At 34.5% G+C, this 20,857-nt stretch overlaps 1 protein-coding gene across 3 annotated transcripts in view; it reads left to right on the top strand.

Moving 5' to 3' along the window:
- The window catches only part of LOC137618201 (DNA oxidative demethylase ALKBH2-like), a 208,921-nt gene extending 188,312 nt beyond the window's left edge, over positions 1 to 20,609 (top strand). For 2 of the 3 annotated variants that reach the window (XM_068348293.1, XM_068348295.1), the window contains exons 2-6: positions 13,314 to 13,787; positions 14,142 to 14,284; positions 15,968 to 16,125; positions 17,350 to 17,494; positions 20,283 to 20,609. In XM_068348293.1, coding sequence (XP_068204394.1) covers positions 13,326 to 13,787; positions 14,142 to 14,284; positions 15,968 to 16,125; positions 17,350 to 17,492 — 906 coding nt within the window. In that variant the 5' untranslated portion in view covers positions 13,314 to 13,325 and the 3' untranslated portion in view covers positions 17,493 to 17,494; positions 20,283 to 20,609. Of the gene's footprint in view, positions 1 to 12,244; positions 12,321 to 13,313; positions 13,788 to 14,141; positions 14,285 to 15,967; positions 16,126 to 17,349; positions 17,495 to 20,282 lie in introns of those variants that run through there. The other variant, XM_068348294.1, reaches the window with a different exon arrangement.
- Positions 20,610 to 20,857: the final 248 nt, after the last annotated feature.

Consider the following 20,857-nt stretch of genomic DNA (forward strand, 5'->3'; position numbering starts at 1 on the left):
AGCGAGTTGCTCGTGGTTCAGGAAGACCAGTGCTTCCCCTAATATCTCTCTCTCTCTCTCTCTCTCTCTCTCTCTCTGGATGAGAAAAGGTTGAGAGTAGCAAGGAGGTATATTGACGCTTTATGAATATTTAGTACAAGAAAAACCTTTTATTTTATAAATCTGCATAATAATGTTAAAATACGGTTATTGTTATACAAATTTTCGAAATTAGAGCTATATGTAGAAGGATCACATAAATGAAAATTCATTTTCATCTGCGATGAAACCCTTTACCGTTTTGAGATAATATTAACTTGGTTTACAGAGGAGTAGAAAGATAACAATCTGTTGTTGTTGTAGATTGTCTGGCCCTTCTGGCCAGACATGGGCCCATTATCTGAGAGAGAGAGAGAGAGAGAGAGAGAGAGAGAGAGAGTTACAAGGCGTTATAAGAATTTTGCATGGACTCAAAGATTTTTAAGTCATCCGTGGAGACTCTATTTGCTCTTGGGTAGAGAGAAGTAGTTTAAATATTTAGTTTCTATGATCATGTTAACTTATTCTTGAATTCGTTTACCTTGTTACTGTTCACTACATGGTTGGAAGTCTGTCCCATGTCATTTCTATTTTGCATGTAAGGAAGTTACCACACTAAGTATTGTTGTATCTTTTCAATTCCAGCTTGTATCCGTTACCTGTGGACTGATTTGTTCTAAGCGTGAAGAGGTTGTTGTAGTCTCCATTTGGTATTCATTTTATAGAGAGAGAGAGAGAGAGAGAGAGAGAGAGAGAGAGAGAGAGATGTTTTGGCTCATCTGATAAGAAAAAGAGAGAAGTGTCTATTGCAAAACTATGTTTTCTTGAATTGATACAAACTATGTTTTCAAGCATGGTGAAGCACTGTATTTGTTTTTGCATATATATATATATATATATATATACCTGTAAACTATCGGATTATAACACAAACTAATACTTGCACAGAACTGTCTCTTACAAGTTTAATAAGCATGTTACAGTTCCACAACAAATTTCGTGCTACAGGTATTTGATGAAAAAATAATTGAAAAAATATACAAAGTAATCAGGATATTAGTACAAAAAGACTATTTGATTCAATAATACCTAATTGCGAACATAATTTCGAACTATAATCATGAACAAATAGAGGTGAAAATATGATTATACTGCATAGTAAGTCCGGTACAGAATCTTTTCCTCAGTCACAGTGATTTTGCACAGTTGCAATTATGACCCATTGCTACACTCAGACATCCAAGGTCTGTTGCAAGTATCTAATCTTTAATATTTTTGTGGGAAGTTTACTAGTCCGATACCCAAGTGCCGCAGTGAATAGTCACTGATGGTACGAAGATGCGCAATTATTTGCACATGATATTTATTCATTATTCATAATTGACATCGACCTGAATAGAGAGAGAGAGAGAGAGAGAGAGAGAGAGAGAGAGAGAGATTGTTCAGAGTGGATTACTATATATATATATATATATATTATGTATATAGATAGATAGATAGATAGATAGATATATAGATATATATATATATATGTATATATATATATATATATATGTATATTATATATATATATATATATATGTATATATATAGAAATAAATATATATACATACATATATATATGTGTATATATATATATATATATGCGTGTGTGTGTGGATATATGACTGAGAATGGTTGGTATTAGACGCAAGCATAAAAGAAAAAAAGATAACTTGGCTCTTCAAATTCATTGTTTGTGACTCCGATAAGACAACACAAATGTTCATCCATGTTCGACGGAAGTAGAATAAAAAGCACTTTGCTTTATCAGCTTCAGTATGTCGTGATAAACTGACTCGATTCCTTATTTGTAAAACATGTGTCACTTCCGGTGGCTTACTATTATTTTTAACAAGCTTATCACCAGTAAAAATAGACATGACGGAAATAGGGGTTATGGAAAGAAAGGCCTAATTTCATATTCTTCTTCTTCTTTTTCTGTATCTTTTTCCACTTCTATGGGGGGTTGATGTTTTTGGTCAGCTTTCTCCATCTATCATTAATTTTATTATGATAATATTCACTGTCCATATTCGTTTTGGCAAATTTTCCATGGCCGGATGCCTTTCCTGCCGCCAACCCTCCCCATTTACCCGGGCTTGGGACCGGCACCAAGTTAAGGCTGGCTTGCCCCCCCCCCCCCCCCCCTCAGTGGCTGGGTTGACTAATTTGATATTAGTAATGTTTATGTAAGTTGACAGTATTAAGGAGTACCGTCTATATACTCAAAGTTTCATTTGATTTACTGATGTTATCATCTCTCCCCTATATAATAATGAGGAAGTTCTCTCTCTCTCTCTCTCTCTCTCTCTCTCTCTCTCTCTGTATATATATACATATATATATGCTATATATATGTTATATATATATGTATATATATATATATATATAAATATATATATATATATATATATATCCTTCATTCCTTTCACGCTCCCCGTCCCCTTGGGTAAGGGTGAGGGAGTAATCATTCCCTGGTGAGAGGGTTGGGTTAGCCGTCATTTTTGTCGGGTCACCTACAATGCTTTTTGAATAACAATCTGTGTTCCTCTTGAATGGTCTTCAAATTCCTTCTCCTTTTCTGTGTTAATTTTACGTGCTTTAGAAGAAAAGAGCTTTGCATATTTAAAACAGATCCTCCCTCTACCAACCAAATAATAGGTTAAAGATTTTAAAGGTAGATTTTGAAGCAGATTCAAAGAAGGATGAAAATACGGCAATGGTCTTAATAGGGGATTTTATTGCAGGGATGTGGATGTGGATGGTAAGACACTGGATTTTCAAGTACTGACCCGCAATTACTTAAATATATTAAAAGTGGAATAATAAATACGTTTGATGTAAATAAAATAGGGTTTAAAACTTCCATTAAAAATGTATTCATGAGTCGATATAATTTTTATTTAAAAATATATTTAGATAAATAGTTAAAATTGCAATTGTAAATACAGTTTATGTAAAATGAAATCTCATTCATGTAAATATACGATGATGTATATGTTATAAAAATTGTAAGATCGTAAATGTGTATTTCATAAAAAATCCCTATTTCAGTGGTATATAATATGCCGTACAAATTGCACTTTGTTTCATGTTGATGAAGTGGGAAAGTGATTTGAAAATAGAAAAGTGTATACCCTCGCAGACAGTTTATGCGTTTAACTTAGGCCTAAAACCCAGCAACTCTTGTGGAAAGGAGGAATGGCATCCAAACCACGGGGCATGGACTCCTTTGAGATCAAAGTATCCTAAGAGTGTACTGATGTTCAAAATGCCGTACATAAGAGTCATCTATCTATTCGGGAGGTTCTATCCATTTTCATACCCTATCATTACTCCTGTAGATGCTAAATCAGTTATAATAAAGAGCAAGTGTTTGGGTGTGTGTGTGTATATATATATATATATACATATATATATATATATATATATATGTATATATATATATATATATAGTATAAGATTATAGGAATGTACACGGCTTAGAAGTATTGTAGTTACGAAGGGGGGAGGGGGAGGGGTTGGGATAGGAAGGGTTAAATATGTGTGTTTGAGATATCTAAACATTTAGTCGTCGTTTTTGACGGATCGCGTACATTAGTTATTAATATTTCTCTTGTTTACATACAATGTTTGTAAATAATCTTTACTGTTACTATGATGGTTATAATATTTTCCCATCGCCTGATCTTGATAATTGCTTGTAATGGACCGTCCAAGTCGTCTGGCCCTTCACTCTAAATATACAGAGACGGCGTCTCCGAGTCGCCAGAAGAATGCTCCTGAAGGTAGGTCACCTTCGGAGAGTTTTGTTAATTCGTCCTCTTCTCCTTCGGGCGAGAAAGGGTCAGGGCGATTGGCTCCTCCCGCTCGAGAGTACTTCCTTGTTGTTAGGCGTCTTTTTTTTGGGGGAGGGGGTATTTCAACATCCAAAAACCTCTCTCTCTCTCTCTCTCTCTCTCTCTCTCTCTCTCTCTCTCTCATTTTCTTCATGCAAGGTTTTATGGATACATAAGTATATTTACTTGAATTTAAATATACATATATTCATATTCATAAATTTATATATACGTATCTATCTATCTTTCAATCTATCTATCTATCTATCTATATATATGTATATAAATATATATATATATATATATATATATAAATGTGTGTGTGTGTGGGGGCGGGTGGTATTGCGTGTGTTACGATTACTGGATCATGTTGAGAGCATGGCCAACAATCCGCCTGTGAAAGGTGTGAATAATTTAGAATTTAGAATTGTTTAATGTGAAAGATGTATCTAAAAAGAATCTTTAGAGTGCAGTTTGTGTGGGGTCCCCCCCCCCCACAACTGATGAGTCTTATGTTTAAAGGTCACTCATGAATGGCAGAGGCAAGGGACAATGACATTGCCCTAGCAGGACAATGCTCTATAGACTGACCATATATACATATGATCAGCATCCAAGCTCGGATCAGGAAGGGACAGACAATGGCTGTTGATGACTCAGTGGGTAGACATATATGCTCCCCCAAACCCATTATCCTTTTCTCACAAGGATGATAAGGTAGCAGACACTACAAGAAACTGTCGAGCGTAGCTTGTCTATAACCCCTGTCCACAAGATTGACAGGCAGGGGCTTTTCCAATAGGCTACCACAATCACACGTGTCAAATGTTTTCACTGTAACCTTCTGTGTTAGAGGAAACGGCTTATAGAAGTTTAAAAGGCAGATGAAATTATTTTCCACTTGTAGCGATGTAAACATACGATTATACTTACTCTGAGTAGTGATTCACATATACTTGTTATTTAGGATACCCCAATGAAATCTCCCCCACCCCCACTCCTTTCTTCGAGATGTCGCCTTTCTTTGTCATTGAGGTCATTTTTTTCTCTCTTTCTCTCTAGCATACCCTATCATTAAATTTACGGACCTCGAAGGCAAAAAAGGGTAACGTACCCCATCCTTCGTAAATGTTTTTTTTTTTTCTTTTGGTACTTGTTGGTATTTGAGATTGTTGTGTGTGGATGGGCCGATTTTACTATATTATTATTATTATTATTATGATGATGATGATGATGATGATTGTAATTCATCTTCTTCTTCTTCTTCTTCTTCTTCTTCTTATTATTATTATTATTATTATTATTATTATTATTATTGTTATTATTATTATTGTTGTTGTTGTTGTTGTTGTTGTTATTATTATTATTATTATTATTATTATTATTATTATTATTATTATTATTATTACCCCATTCCCACCGAGAGGTGGCCGATTGGTATTGTTTTTGGTAGATTTCTTTGTGTTTTTTGTCTGTTCCTTTGTTAGCAACTTTGTGAAAAATTACTTAACCGATTTTCTTGAAAGTTTTAAGAGAGATACACTATGACACACAACAGACAATTTAAATTTATAGGGTCAAGGTCAAGGTCACAGTGACATGAAAAGTCTGAATAGATTTTTTAACAATAACTCCGTAAAATATTATCCGATTTACTTGAAAGCAAGACCAAAATCTTAATTTTCCGGTGCCAAAAATATAATTTTGTATATCAAAGTAGTAAAAATGCAGTTTTCAAGATTGGTAGGTTCAAAGTTCTAGGAGGTCGAATTTTCCAGATCACCGATTTTCAGAGGGCCCTAATTCTCAAACGAGTACAGATGCACACTTGATTAATGTTATTGACAGATATAAAACCACATATAGACTTTAAAATGACACTATTACCTTTGAACCCCTGTGTCGTTGAAAGGTCAAATTCAACATCACCTGATTTCAGCATGTTCAGAACCATACTCCTTTTCTATTGACGGATACTGCAACTATACAAAAACATTTAGAACAATGACAGTGTTTTCATGAATGTTGACCTAAGAGAGACATGGTTTGCCGTCTCTGACACCGCTTTTGATTATTGATTTTTTGGTGAAAAATGTTTTTGGAAGATGTGCTTTTTTCGTAAAAATGACTTCATTTGCAGAAGAATAATAGAGCAATGATTCAAGAAATATGCATGGAATAGAGGTCATCTACTGCCAATAAATGTTTTAGAAAACATAAAACCAGATAGTATACGAAAAGTATACAAAAAGTAGAAACAAACAAAAGTAAGAATATAAACATAAAAGTGTTTTCTGGTGATCACATCTGTGTAAGACTCCCAATTACATTAACGGACTCCACACTTGGTACTGTAGCCGTTTCATCTTTTATTTTGGCTTTTATTTCTTGATTTTCATGATGAAGACATCTGAATACGCAGTGGTTTGTCATCAATATATCATGAATTATCTTGGTGCATTAAGGGTAAACAAGAGAGGTCGAGGTTGCGCTCTCTGAGAGAGTGGTTTAGGGTTTTTGGGGGGTGGTGGGTTGAAAATTCCTGGTCGTGGGAGCTAGCTGAGCTTCAGGTATTCTTAAGAGTGGTTCGTGGTAAGTATGTTAGGAAAAAGATAATTTCCAAAAATTTTTGATTGGTGCAAATGTTTGTTTTTACGGTGTTATTTCCTGATCTGCAGAGATTCCCTTATTCCAAGAAGCTGCAACGTCTTTAGTCCTGGTCATAAGTTGCCTTCTCCATGTATTCTGCCGACGGCAAATACTGTGTTCGCTATATAGCTGGTCATCCTGTCAAAACCGTTCTTACCTGCAAATAATCTAAACAATATAACAGTAAAAAAAGAAAATACCTGCCGTGTTATAAAAAAAAACATTTTTTCGGTACTTCCATGCAAAACAGTTATTAAATAATTCAAGGTAAGAAGGGTAATGTATTAAGAATTACTTGTTTTGGTTTTTTTATGGCGGAAGTTGAAAGAGAGCACAAGAGGAAGGGTTAAGTATACAGAAAGAAGTTGCGTTAATAAGTGTTGAAATACCGGAAGTTCATGTAATACTCTTCAAAGATGTTTAATTGAGAAGTGAATCATCGCGTGAGTAAACTTAATAATCAAATGTATATCAGAATAAGATGCAATTGGATACAGTATAAGAAATTATGCCTCTTCATATCTTTATTTTTCTTTGGGATTTTTTTAATTGGAGGTTTGCTCTGACCCCCCCCCCCCCCAATATATAAAAAAAAAATATAGATGGGTAGCGCCGCATTTTAAGAAAATCTGAAGGAATACGTTATTAAAGAAAGCATCAAGGTACTATCGTGTAGTGTTACACAGTTTATACATGGAGATAATACGATCGTAATGTGTACTGGCAACGCCAGCTAGATCGGAATAATGTTACCATTTAATCATTTAAGGTTGTGGTGGCCGATGAGATAACGTCCCTGACTGGTGAACGCCAGACTGGGGTTCGAGTCCCACTCAAACTCATTAGTTTTTGGTCGTTGCAACCTCACTATCCTTGTGAGCTAAGGATGGGGGTTTGGGGAAGCCTATAGGTCTATCTGCTGAGGCACCAGCAGCCATTGCCTGGCCCTCCTTGGTCCTAGCTTGGGTGGAGAGGGGGTTTGGGCGATGATCATACGCATATATGGTCAGTCTCTAGGGTATTGTCCTGCTTGATATGGCAATGTCACTGTCTCTTGGCTCTGCCATTCATGAGTGGCCTTTAAACTGAGAAATGGTTTTAAGTATATTCTGAATTCTTATGTTATGACTCCTTAGTTTTATTTTTTATTTTCATATCGTGTCACTAAACTAATATTTTCGTTTTTAATTTTTTTTGTTTTAAAGGAGTATTGAGACTCAATAATGACATATACTGTTAATTTTAATCGGAAACTCTCCGTAAAAATATACTGTTCTCAACCGTATTTCCTGTAAAATACAGACGACCGTAATTTTACTCTACAATGTTATTATCTTTTACGGGTTGGTGACCGTAATATCACTCTTACGTCAATGTATCCGTTTTCAAAACGGTAAAAATCCTGGAATAAATGTTGCCAGATATTTACCGTTTTTTTTTTTAGGCAAATGTTTGACAGAGAATGCCTCAAACATCACCAGCGAATTAGTCCTAACCCACTCCTTATATTCTTTGGATTTTCCTCTCCTTCCCTCATCTCCTATCCGGCGATCCCTCCTGAGTCCTGACCCTTATGGCCAATTGGCTCTTTTCCAACTACCTCAAGCTGACCTGAATACTCGTTTACTCTGATGGCTTTTCAGGCGTCAAGGTGACTCATTGTCAACCACTATAAACCGTCAAAATTTACTGCAAATTTTAAAGGCAATTTCCCCAGCGTTGCTGCGAACGTTCCTAAAACAATTTACCCAAACAAGATATTATTATTATTATTATTATTATTATTATTATTATTATTATTATTACTTTCTAAGCTACAACCCTAGTTGGAAAAGCAGGATACTATAAGCCCAAGGGCTCCAACAGGGAAAATAGCCCAGTGAGGAAAGGAAATAAGGAAAAACTACGAGAGGTTTAAGAACAATAATAAAAAAAAAAAAATCTTTCATATTAAAAGATATATGAAATCTAATTCGTTAGCTGAAGTTTCTCGTTAAAAGCATCGACTCATTGTAATTTCCAGTTTATTATTATTCTTTATTATGGAAATTTTTATCCAACCATTACTGACTGTTACAAATCAAGTACCTGGAACACAATTTCATCTCTCTCTCTCTCTCTCTCTCTCTCCACCTCCACCTTTTCTACTTCCTCCCCCCTTCTTTCAAGACCCCTCCCCTGCCCCTTTTCCCCTTCCGAACTTATCTGTACCTGTTATATGTGCCCCTAAGCCTTTTTTCTTAGCTCTTCTCAATACAATTTGGTTAGTCACCTCTCTCTCTCTCTCTCTATCTCTCTCTCTCTCTCTCTCTCTCTCTCTCTCTTCTCTCTGGAAAGTTTTGAGAACGATGTATATTCTAGGAAACTATTTCCCATTTTGTTATATCAGTTTTAACCATATTTTCCGAGAAGTTCAGTAAGTGGTGGTTGGCCCATTGCCCCTTTTCTAGTGCAGATCAAGTAGATTCCAGTCGACTGTTCCATTTTTCTATAACATTAATACAAGGAATTTTATTGTATCTTCGGGGTTGTATGATTGTACAGTGAAAGACAACTGTCATTTTATCAAACAAATATATATATATATATATATATATATATATATATATATATATATGTATATATATATATATATATATATTATACTGTATATGTATATATGTATATATATATATATATATATATATATATATATATATATATATATAGTTTACTCATTTTCATAAGCATATGTACTTGGTACTCAAAAGATAATCATATTCTACCCTCACGTGACTGATATATACTCATAATAGTTGTATCTATACTTTAGACGATGATTAGGTATTCGTGTGTGTATCTTTAAATAAGATCTTTCTGGATGTTTTAAAATAATATTTTGGATAACAGAAACTTCTTTCGGTAAATTTTTGACTGGTTTTGCTTGAATTGCTGATTAAGGTTCATGAATGAAATCACCCATTATTGTCAGTAATATCTTTATATTTATTCACTCGTATTAGTTTGTTGCTGCCTACAGGGCACCTCATCGTCGTCTATACATTTCTTTAGAAGTTTACTTTAGTCTGCTCACCTCGCTAATAACTTCTTTCTCTCGAATTGTTAAACTTCCTATGATCATTCATCTTCTTGATAGTAATGATTAGAGTAGAAATAACGATAATAATAATTGTAAAATAATTAGCTAAATTTTAATGGATTTTTTTTTTTTAAATTATGCAAATCCATTTTACTAGCAAGTTTGAAATAAAAAGCTATGACAAGTAATTTTCTTGGACTACTTAAATTGGATTTTTTGAAAGCTTAACCTCGTTCACCCCTCTCATTAGGTTTACCTGTTTGATCACCTGACAAATATTGACACCATTAGTTCCGTTTACTTCTTGCGCTGCTGTGTTTGCGGCCATGCGGTTTACTTGTGACTCTTTTCAGCTTGTCGCACCCTTTTCCTTTTCTGATATTGTAATTTCTCGGTCGTTTCTTAAGGACATTGGATATACATACACATATCTACAGTATTATAGTATGTATGTATATATATTTGCCATTACTAGTTCACTGCAGAACAAAAGCCTTAGATTTGTCCTTCCACTTGCGTCTGTTTATGGTATATCTGTGCCAGTTCACACCAGCAACATTTCTTAGTTCGTCAATCCATCGTCTTTTCTCCCTTCCCTGCTTTTTTTACAATCTTTATACAGGTATATGTGTATACATGCATATATATATGTATATATATATATATATATATATATATATATATATATATATATATATATATATATATATATGATAAATTTTTGCACATTTAGACGTGTTTTTCATATTCAAATAAGCCATATATATTTTTGATACATTAATGTCTGGATTCTCTTAACGACCTCGGGATCAGAGCCCCAGGCGAAATCACACAAAGACAAGAGCTTGTGACCGGCCGGGAATCGAACGTTGGTCGGCAAGCTTGTATAGACAGTGATTAGGGTTCGATTCCCGGCCGGTCACAAGCTCTTGTCTTTGTGTGATTTCGCCTGGGGCTCTGATCCCGAGGTCGTTAAGAGAATCCAGACATTAATGTATCAAAAATATATATGGCTTATTTGTATATATATATATATATATATATATATATATATATATATATATATATATATATATATATATGTGTGTGTGTGTGTGTGTGTGTGTGTGTTTGTGCGTGTATGTGTGTGTAAGTGTTTGTGGCATGCATGTGTAGATGCACACATACAAATCCACGCATAAATATATAAATGAATATATATATATATATATATATATATATATATATATATATATATGTATATACAGTATATATATACAGTATATATATATATATATATATATATATATATACTGTTAGGAAAAATACAAATTACTTAAAATTTGTGATTTTTGTTAATAAGGGCTACATATATACATATGTATTTCTAAAGATAATAAAGATGTATATGTTAAAGTGTTTCCGGATGGTTTGCACAAATAGAAAAGATTTTAGAAACGAGCTTATAAATAATTAGGTGAAGGAATGCGATGGCAAACTTAAAAATATTTTTCAATAATCAGTGCGGAAGAGACCGAAATATAAAAAAACAATAGTATTACAATGTATGAGTGTTTATAAAACACGTGCGGTACAAAAGCATTATTCAGACATGTTGCGGGAGAGGACAGTGGCCTTATAAGTTCAGGATAACCATGATGCATGTAAAGACTTATAAAAAGAATTTGATGTAGTGCTTACAAGTCGTCTATTTACCCGCAATTCATCTGTGATGTAACGAATATAGCTATGATGGTCACCTTTTTCTATGGGTACACCATCTGTACCATCACATCACTTCTGTGTACTGTCAAATTATTACTTTATTGACACTAATATAACGCACTTTACAAGGGGAGAATAATGATCAATGAAATCGGCAGATTATTGAATTTGACTGTACATATAGTTTTCCATGTAGAAAACTTATTTGTAACTTTTGGAGGTTAACCTTATCTTGGCCATATGGCATGCTACTGCTATTGGTGTTAAGCAGCCAGTTTGTCTTACATAAGTTGCTCGATAACCATTTATATCTTGTTTAATTTTTATATAAAATGAACAAATCACACGTATTGTAGATAGTATTTTATACTCACATACACACACACACACACACACACACATATATATATATATATATATATACATGCACACACACAGAAAGTGAGATATTTGTATGCATATGGTATACTATACTTATGAGTATTTGTGTTTATATTTGCACTCTTGGCTGGTTCCCCGAGGGTTTATCGAGTCCTGTGACATGTGTATCTAAGAAACCAGATGTTTTGACTAACAAGGGGCCTCACTTCCTGGGCGGATGGTGGCACTTCCTGAAACAAGAGTAGGATGTATTATCATGTAACATTGTGAGCATGGAAATTATTAGTAAATCAGTGGGTGCCTTCACCCCCTCCCCCCTTTCGTCCGCTTGATATATCCTTTGGCCTGACTATAGTAACATTATGGAATAGATAGGATATCGAAGATTGCTAGGTCAGCCAGAAGTGACTGGAGTTCTTATCCGTGTTTTTTTCCTATTGGTCGAATTGTGATTACTGTCTCTGTCTGGACATACGCCATGAATAGAATATCTTCTTGGTTATTTTAAGGGTCATTTCAATGCCAGTTTCCGCTTGGACATCATAAGCTAAGGGTGCCGATTATTTTCTTCGTGAGTGCTTCCTCGACTGACAACTAGATTTCACCAAGTAATGTAACATTTTGAATTTTACAAGTTGAAACTTATGATATGACAGAAGTGTTTCTCTGTTAAAACTTGTGTACTTTTATTAGGTTATTTACTTGTAGGTACAGTTGACTTCATTAATTCCGTTGCACTTATTGGAAAGCTAAGGAGACGTCAGTGTAACGGAATTAATGAAGCCAATTATAAGATTAACGTAAACATAACATTAGGCAACTATCAGTTAACGTGTGCATTTCAAACAATGTATTACGGTACTTTGCATCATTCACTCAGTCAAAATTCAGAGACAATTAATTCAAATCATCTCTTATTTCAAGATGAGAGATGTTTCAAAATCTTTCTTTTAAATTCATGATAAATCTTTTAGCTCTAGATATTTGGAATATATTTCTTCTTGTATTCAAGATACCGATACTGAAAAATCTTTACTCATGGAAGACTGGCGATATACAATTTATACTTTTCTCACGGATGCCTGGTGTTATATACTTTACACTTTGCTCACGGAAGCCTGATTATATACACTTGATAAGTAAGGCAAGATATCTAACTAGTGGACTTAGATGTTAATTTTGGTTCCTTTATTTTTATGTAATTTCGTAAGCAAACGATAGGGTATGTTTTGACGCCCACATTTCTATCTCTCTCTCTCTCTCTCTCTCTCGCTCTCTCTCTCTCTCTCTCTCTCTCTCTCTCTCTCTCTCTCTCTCTCTCTTTCTATATATATATATATATATATATATATATATATATATATATATATATATATATAGATAGATAGATAGATAGATAGATATGTATATATATATTGGCCTATATCTTTTAATATATACAGTATATGTTTATGTTTCATCATTATGTAAACTTGGGTAGCAAGTTAATGGCTTTTTGTGATCGTTCCTTATGAACTTTCTGCTCATTTTAAATAATAATAGTAATGATATATAATGATATATAGTAATAATAATATGATAATAATACTATCTTATTTCAGATCCTGATCACCATGAATCCTTCTGAATCTAAGAAACGTCAGTCTTCCGTCGACGGCAGAAAGAACAATAATGAAAAGAAGAAGAAGCAGACTAAGGAAACTGACAAGAATGGCATTACGAAAGAGGCTCCTGAAGAAGCGCTCTCAAATGGCACCGACGGGGAACCCCTAACCAATGGTGCACCATCTGACGTCGAAGACAGTTCTGCGAAGCTGGCAAATGGATCTCCTCCGGAGGAATTGAGCGAAGGCGTTTACAAAGGAATCGACCTGAGCTTCCGGGGTCTGACGACCTCGTCTCTGAAGTGGCGGAAGATTAAGCGGGATAACCTCGATCTAGATTACGCCATTTTGTTTACGAGGAGTATGGCCGATAGGCTCTTTGACATGCTCGAGGAAGAGGTCGAGTATTTCAGCGGGGATCTGGCGAAAGTTCGGGTTTTTGGAAAGTGGATGAACATACCCAGGAAACAGGTGAGAGAGAGAGAGAGAGAGAGAGAGAGAGAGAGAGAGAGAGAGAGAGAGAGAGAGAGAGAGAGAGAGAGGAAGTGACACATTTCCAAGAAACAGGTCAGGTCAGTGAGAAAGAGAGAAAGTGACGCACCATTATTTTCCTCTGCGGCGCAGTTCGGCGAGAGAGAGAGAGAGAGAGAGAGAGAGAGAGAGAGAGAGAGAGAGAGAGAGAGAGAGAGAGAGAGATGCCCAAAATAAGGTAAGATAAAATCGTGTACCAAAATTTTTTTATAGATTGTGACTGTTTCTAGTACCCTGGAATATCAATTTTACCTTCTTCATTTACTGCAATACCCAATACCTTTTTCTCTTCAGGGTACCTACGGTGACGAGGGTCTCAGTTATCGCTATAGCGGTATCCTTACCCCAGCTCGACCTTGGCCGCTACCTCTGAGAGCCATTCGTGACCTTCTCGCTCGGGTCACTGGTCACGCTTTCAACTTTGTACTTGTCAACAGGTAAACCAGTATTTCTGTTTTATTATTATTATTATTATTATTATTATTATTATTATTATTATTATTATTATTATTATTATTATTATTATTATTATGATTGCTTTTGTTGTAGATTTTATCAAATTATTATGTCTCTTTTAGTCTGTCTGTTAGTTTAGAATAATATATTCTCTACATTTATCTTTTTAGTTTTTTTGTCAATGTATTCTTCATTCCTTAGTTCAATTATTGATTAATCTGGGTGGCGTTTTTGTAAAGGAAATTTTTTCAGTGTCATTGTTACATCTTTGATTCATTAGTCCATATGCATTACATGTAGCTGTGATTATTATGTAATTTGAAATCTCAAGACTGTAATATTCGGATTCCATATTAGCTATCACAGCGGAGGCAGAACTACGTAATATTTCGTTTTCTATGACGGTTTTATTGAGATATAAGATCCTGTCACAAAAATATTTTTCAACTTTTGGCGTCATTACATTATCATTAGTAACTAGTGTACGCGACCTGTTAAGAATGACGGCTAAATATTTAGATATACTGTATATGTATACATACGTGCACACAGATTCAACCCTTCCCACCTCCTACCCCTTTCTTATGTGCCACACGGCAGTTGGGCAATTTGTGGGAGATTTTATTTTCCAAGTGGTGCGTGACAGGAAAGATATATATATATATTATATATGTATGTATATGTGTGTGTATGTGCATGTATACATATATGTATTTATTATATATATATTAATATATATATATATATATATATATGTATATATATATAATATACATGTAAATATGTATGTATATATGTATATATATATTATATAATATATATATATATATATATATACATATATATATGTATATATACAGTATGTATATATATATATATATATATATTTATATATATATATATATATATACATATATATGGGATATGAGCATCGCTCACTAGTTATTCAGATAATACTATTGTTGAACATCGTTTCTTTTAGGAGTGTGATCTTATCCATGTTTGCCTTCATGGAAGTATTTCCTGGAATCCACAATTTTCCTGTCAATTTTAACCACATTTTATATCTGATTATTCAAATTGAGATATCATCAATTTGCGTTAGGTCCAGAGATTCCCACTGCTCTTAGTGTTATTAGTTCTTACTTTTTTCTTGAAAGATATTTAACCCCCTCCCTTTCCTAACTACAACCCCTTTCATCAGGGTATGTCTACTTCCTTTCCCCCTTACCCCAGCGACGGGGAGATACCGGAGTAGTCAAATGCTGATCGTGAACGGAAAGAGATAATTATATATACAGGGTGTCCACAAAGTCTGGGTACATGGGAGATTTCAACGACAGTAGTTGAAATCTCCCATGTACCCAGACTTTGTGGACACCCTGTACACACACACACACACACACACACTCACACACACACACACACACATATATATATATATATATATATGTACTGTGTATATATATAGTATATATACTTATATATATATACATATATATATATATATACATATATATACATATATATATGTATATATATATATATATATATAGAGAGAGAGAGAGAGAGAGAGAGAGAGAGAGAGAGACTTGCTCTTTTTAATATCGGGGAAATGAGTAGTTTTCCAATTCCATTCATTGATCAATCATTCACAATTGAAGGTACGAGAACGGAAACGACCACATGGGGGAACACAAAGACGACGAGAAAGAACTGGATCGGTCGGCTCCCATTGCATCCATCACTTTGGGCCAACCCAGGGATTTCTACTTCAAGCACCAAGACGCCAGAGGTCGCAACAAGAAGTTTATTGATAAAGGTATCTCTCTCTCTCTCTCTCTCTCTCTCTCTCTCTCTCTCTCTAAGTTTTAAAGAATTCAGACCAGTTATTATAATATTGGAATTCTCTCTATCTCTCATTTAATTGATTTACGTAGCTTTATGATATAGACCTTGATGTCTCTCTCTCTCTCTCTCTCTCTCTCTCTCTCTCTCTCTCCTATGATTATATCTGTGAAGAATGAGGTAATTTAATTGTTTTACTGGTTTTTTCATAACCTTTCTGCCACTTGTTTTGCTAAGTATATATTTTTGTAGCGAGTGTTTGTGCTCCTATTTTTTTGTATGTCCAACTGTTTGCAACTTTTAATTCACTTGGATGTGTTTACACTGTAATATTATCCCATTAGCACTTTTTTGCTATATATCTCAAAATTAAGAGGGAGGTCAGGAAGATATTCACTGTAGAGGAACTGGATTTAATAGAGCCAGGATTTAATTGTATATCGAAGTTTAATTATAAACATGCACATGTAGCAGTTATCCATTGCATTATAACCCTATTTACAAAATTTTCAATTGACCTTGGGTTCTATATTTAAATGTTCTCGCATTTTAACAGAATTTAGAAAATTGATTATATCAATTGCTATTAACGCGAGCATGAAGATATTTAACGGCTTACATCTATTGTAAGAAAAACATGTATAAAACTACAGAATTTATCACTTTTATTAATTATTCAGCTGCTATTTGTATTAATTGTAGAAAACTGTATTAAGACGTACTTTAGCATTAATAGATCAGAAGTATAAGGTACCAAATGCTTTCATACGATTAGGAAGGCATTAATTGACAACTATGTATTGAGTGATAGTTTTCCATCTGAACTGATGCTTTTTGGTATTCATTAGAACGCCACCTGTATCGGCCTCCTGGTTAATACAGTGGCAAAGTGTTCGCCTAGCATTCACATGGCAACAGATCGATCCCAGACCGGGACCGTGAGTTTAAGCTGTTTACTGGGGAGGCCACAACTGTGGTTGAACATCACAGGTGGGGGGTGTATTGGGCTTGCCAGGCTGACGTTCTGGTGAGTATCTATTGTGATGAAACTTGAACTGAAACCAGACACCTTCAACCTAGATTTATTTATGATACCAACTTGTATTGATCAGTATTACTGTAGGGCACGAAAGGAAATATCTTTTAATCATATCCATATGAAATAACATGTTCATCTCGAATGTATTTCCAATTTCAGTGACTATAGTCCTCGAACACGGAAGTCTCCTGATGATGAACTACCCGACCAACAACTACTGGTACCACGCACTACCTACCCGCAAGACAGTACACGGGACAAGGATCAACCTGACGTTCAGAACCTTAATTCAGAAAAATTGAAGGTCAGTAAGTCCTCTTTATCTTCGTTACCTTTTTTTTTATATTCATTACTGATTAGTTGTACCTTACGTGTTTGTAAGCCTGACCACCTTTTTAAGTAAAGGAATGCTTTATTAATTTTTTGTGCTCTCACTTCTTTTAACTAAAGGAAAGATGCAAATTGATTTGGAATTATTATCTGGTGTGACTAAGATATATAGGGGAAAGGTAAATTCAGATTTTGGTGCATCTGAAAGGCCATGGTCGCCATGAAAAGTACATGTTTAGGTCAAGGTTCGTGTAGGAGAAAATTAGTTTATCGGGAAAACAATTTCTTATTTAGTGAATGTTATTTAGGAATGGAAATGTTGATAAGACAGATAAGTAGATTGATGAAGATTTAGTATTCGGCAGATTTGCAGTGAAAGAGAATAGAAATAATCAATACTGGAAATGTGATCTGAAATGGTCTTAATCTTAAGGAATATTTTATTTCAAGGGGTAATTGATAAATATGCATTGGATGTAGAAAAGTCTTTTAGATTGTCAGTACACTAGGCTAGTGTGAAAACTAAGCTTATGATGTAAAGAGGTGCGCCTGGAGTTTCATCAGTTGTTACCCTGTTTAGGAAGAAATTAACATACAAGGTAAAGAAAAAAAACCAAGAAGGGACTAAACATGTAATTTAGACATAGTAAATTAAAAGTTATTAAGAAAGATTATCGCATAGGAAGAAGTTTGATGAAAGTTGGGTATTTGTAAAGATGTTGAAAAGTTTATGAGATGTTTCAATTCAATGCTGAGTCACCTGGAACCCCAAGAATGAGGACGAATTTAGAACAAAATAAGAGAATTCAAGAAGTGATGAGGGAAGGGGAAGTAAGAATGTTGCTTGAGCTGTTACAGAACAAAAGCGAAGATCACATGATGTTATACAAATGGGTGAATGGAAAAGACTAAAAGGAAAGATATGGAATGTAGCGAAAAAAAAAAATATACTAGATTGATGTACTTTAGGTGCAGAGAATAAAAATAAAAACGAATAAGAAATTAATTCTAACATTAAAGATAAACAGAGTTTATTCTATGGCTGAAATGAATGAAATTCTGTTGCTGATAAGGTTTGATTATTATGTAACGAATGAAAGTAAGTTATATGATCATTAGTAACATATTTGGGAATTTGAAGCGACGGTCTGGGATGTAAAGAGGACTGTTAATAGATCGGATAAATGAAAGCTGTAAGGAGTGGATAGGATTATCATTTGGATGTTGTGGTGTGGTGGTGGTAGCGTAAGGGAAAACCGGACTAGGAATAATTTACGTGAAGGTTTGTGGGGATGCTTTTACTGAAAAAAGTAATGAATTGAAATCATTAGGGACATAGAGTAGAATGGGTTTTGACTGGGACAAGTAAAATGTTATCATGGTCTGATGTTTATTAGGAAATATTGTTTGAGGAATTTAAGAGTAGAGAGAAAAGCTTTGTGATGTGTACATGGATCAGAGAAAATTTATAACAGAATTTTGTTTAGATAAATGGTGTTAGAGGTAATTTGCACACTGATTAGCCTCTGGGTGAAAAATCATGCTCTTGTAGGTTATGTAGATAGAAGTGGGATTGATGTGGTATGTTAAGGTTGTGGTGGCCGATGCGGTAACGTCCGTGACGTGAACGTCAGACTGGGGTTCAAATCCCGCGCAAACTCATTAGTTTCTTTAGTTGCTGCAACCTTACCATATGAGCCAAGGATGGAGGGTTCGGGGGAGCCTACAGGGCTATCTGCTGAGTCATCAGCACCCATTGCCTGGCCCTCCTTGGTCCTAGCTTGAGTGGAGAGGGACCTTCGGCGCTGATCATATGTATATTTGGTCAGTCTCTAGGAAAATGTCCTGCTTGATAGGGTAATGTCACTGTCCCTTGCCTCTGCCATTCATGAGCGGCCTTTAATAGCAACTCTCAGAAAAAAGTGGTGTTGTCTCCATTACTTTTTATATGGACAGATTGTTTCTTTTTATGGGGGGGGGGTTATGAAAATGAATCTCCTGTAGGCTTTGTAGATACAGTAGGAGAGTGACTGATTTGATAAAAAATCAACTCACAGACAAATGTGTTGTGTTTTAATTGCTTTTTTGATATTTCTATGGATGGAAATATGAAAGAAGCAAGATAAAGAACAGGAGATATGAATGCAATTCAAGAGAGGGAAATGAGTCATTGAGTGTAGGGTGACTGATGTTTGTAAATTATAGTATTTATTAGTAATTGTGGAAAGAATCTTGGAGCCTGCTGAAAGTGAAGATTGAAGGTTGAATGAGAATCCGTGAATTTAGGTACAAACGTTTAAGGCAAACTACTTGTATAGAATTTGAAGTAATGATTGTTGAGATATTGTAAAAAGGAGGGATGCTATGGTATGAAAAATAGAGATTTGGAAGGTGGTTTGATCAAGTAGAGAGACTGGGGATTAAAGTTTTCCGAAAATGTCAATTGATTCGAGTATGTTGGAATAGAGGAAAGGAAGACTAAGAAGATCCTGGCTAGACTGTAATGGATGTTATATAGAGGCCACACTTTTACATATAGAAGAGACATTAGTGGTACATATTTTTTATTTATTTATTTTTACAGTAATGGATTATTGTTGCTGTGATAACTTTTTGCTTTTACTGGAAACACCTCTCTTGAAAGGAAACTTTATATAAGATTATTTGTGTTATATGTCTGTTTGCTCGCAAGGTTGCATATAATGTATTGTATTTTAATGTCCATATTACTTTTATATATATTTTTTTCTATTTCTTTACAGGTATGGCAGTACCGTGAAAAAGTACGTCTTCGTAACTATTTTGTTTCTAGAAATTTATTTTTAGCGAGATGTTTTCTTAGTATTGAAGTTATTTTAAGGTTAATTCTACATGTTTTTGTATGTGAACGTGTGATTGTAGGCGTAGGCGTAGGTGTATATGCGTTTAATTATATACTTGAGTGTTGGTGTGGATTGTCATATCTTGGCTTTTGCGGACTTTTCAAAGATTTTGTATCTAGTATTGGTTTTTACTGGTTTGAAATTGATACTGTAGCTAGAAATCAGCAACGCTGTTATTTAAAACGTTTACATCCATAACATATACATACGAACGTATTATATATATATATATATATATATGTATGTGTGTGTATATATATGTGTGTGTATATCTATCTATCTATTTAGCTATCTATATATATATATATATATATATGTGTGTGTGTGTGTGCGCGCGCGCGCGCGTGCTCGTGTGTATGTTTATGTATAATGCAACTTTCCTTTTGCCCTGTACTAAGATGACATATTAAAGCATAATGGCTTCAGAATTATATTAAATTTTAATTTTTATCACA

Source organism: Palaemon carinicauda, chromosome 24 (genome assembly GCF_036898095.1).
Source record: "Palaemon carinicauda isolate YSFRI2023 chromosome 24, ASM3689809v2, whole genome shotgun sequence".
In the NCBI taxonomy this organism is placed as follows: Eukaryota; Metazoa; Arthropoda; class Malacostraca; order Decapoda; family Palaemonidae; genus Palaemon; species Palaemon carinicauda.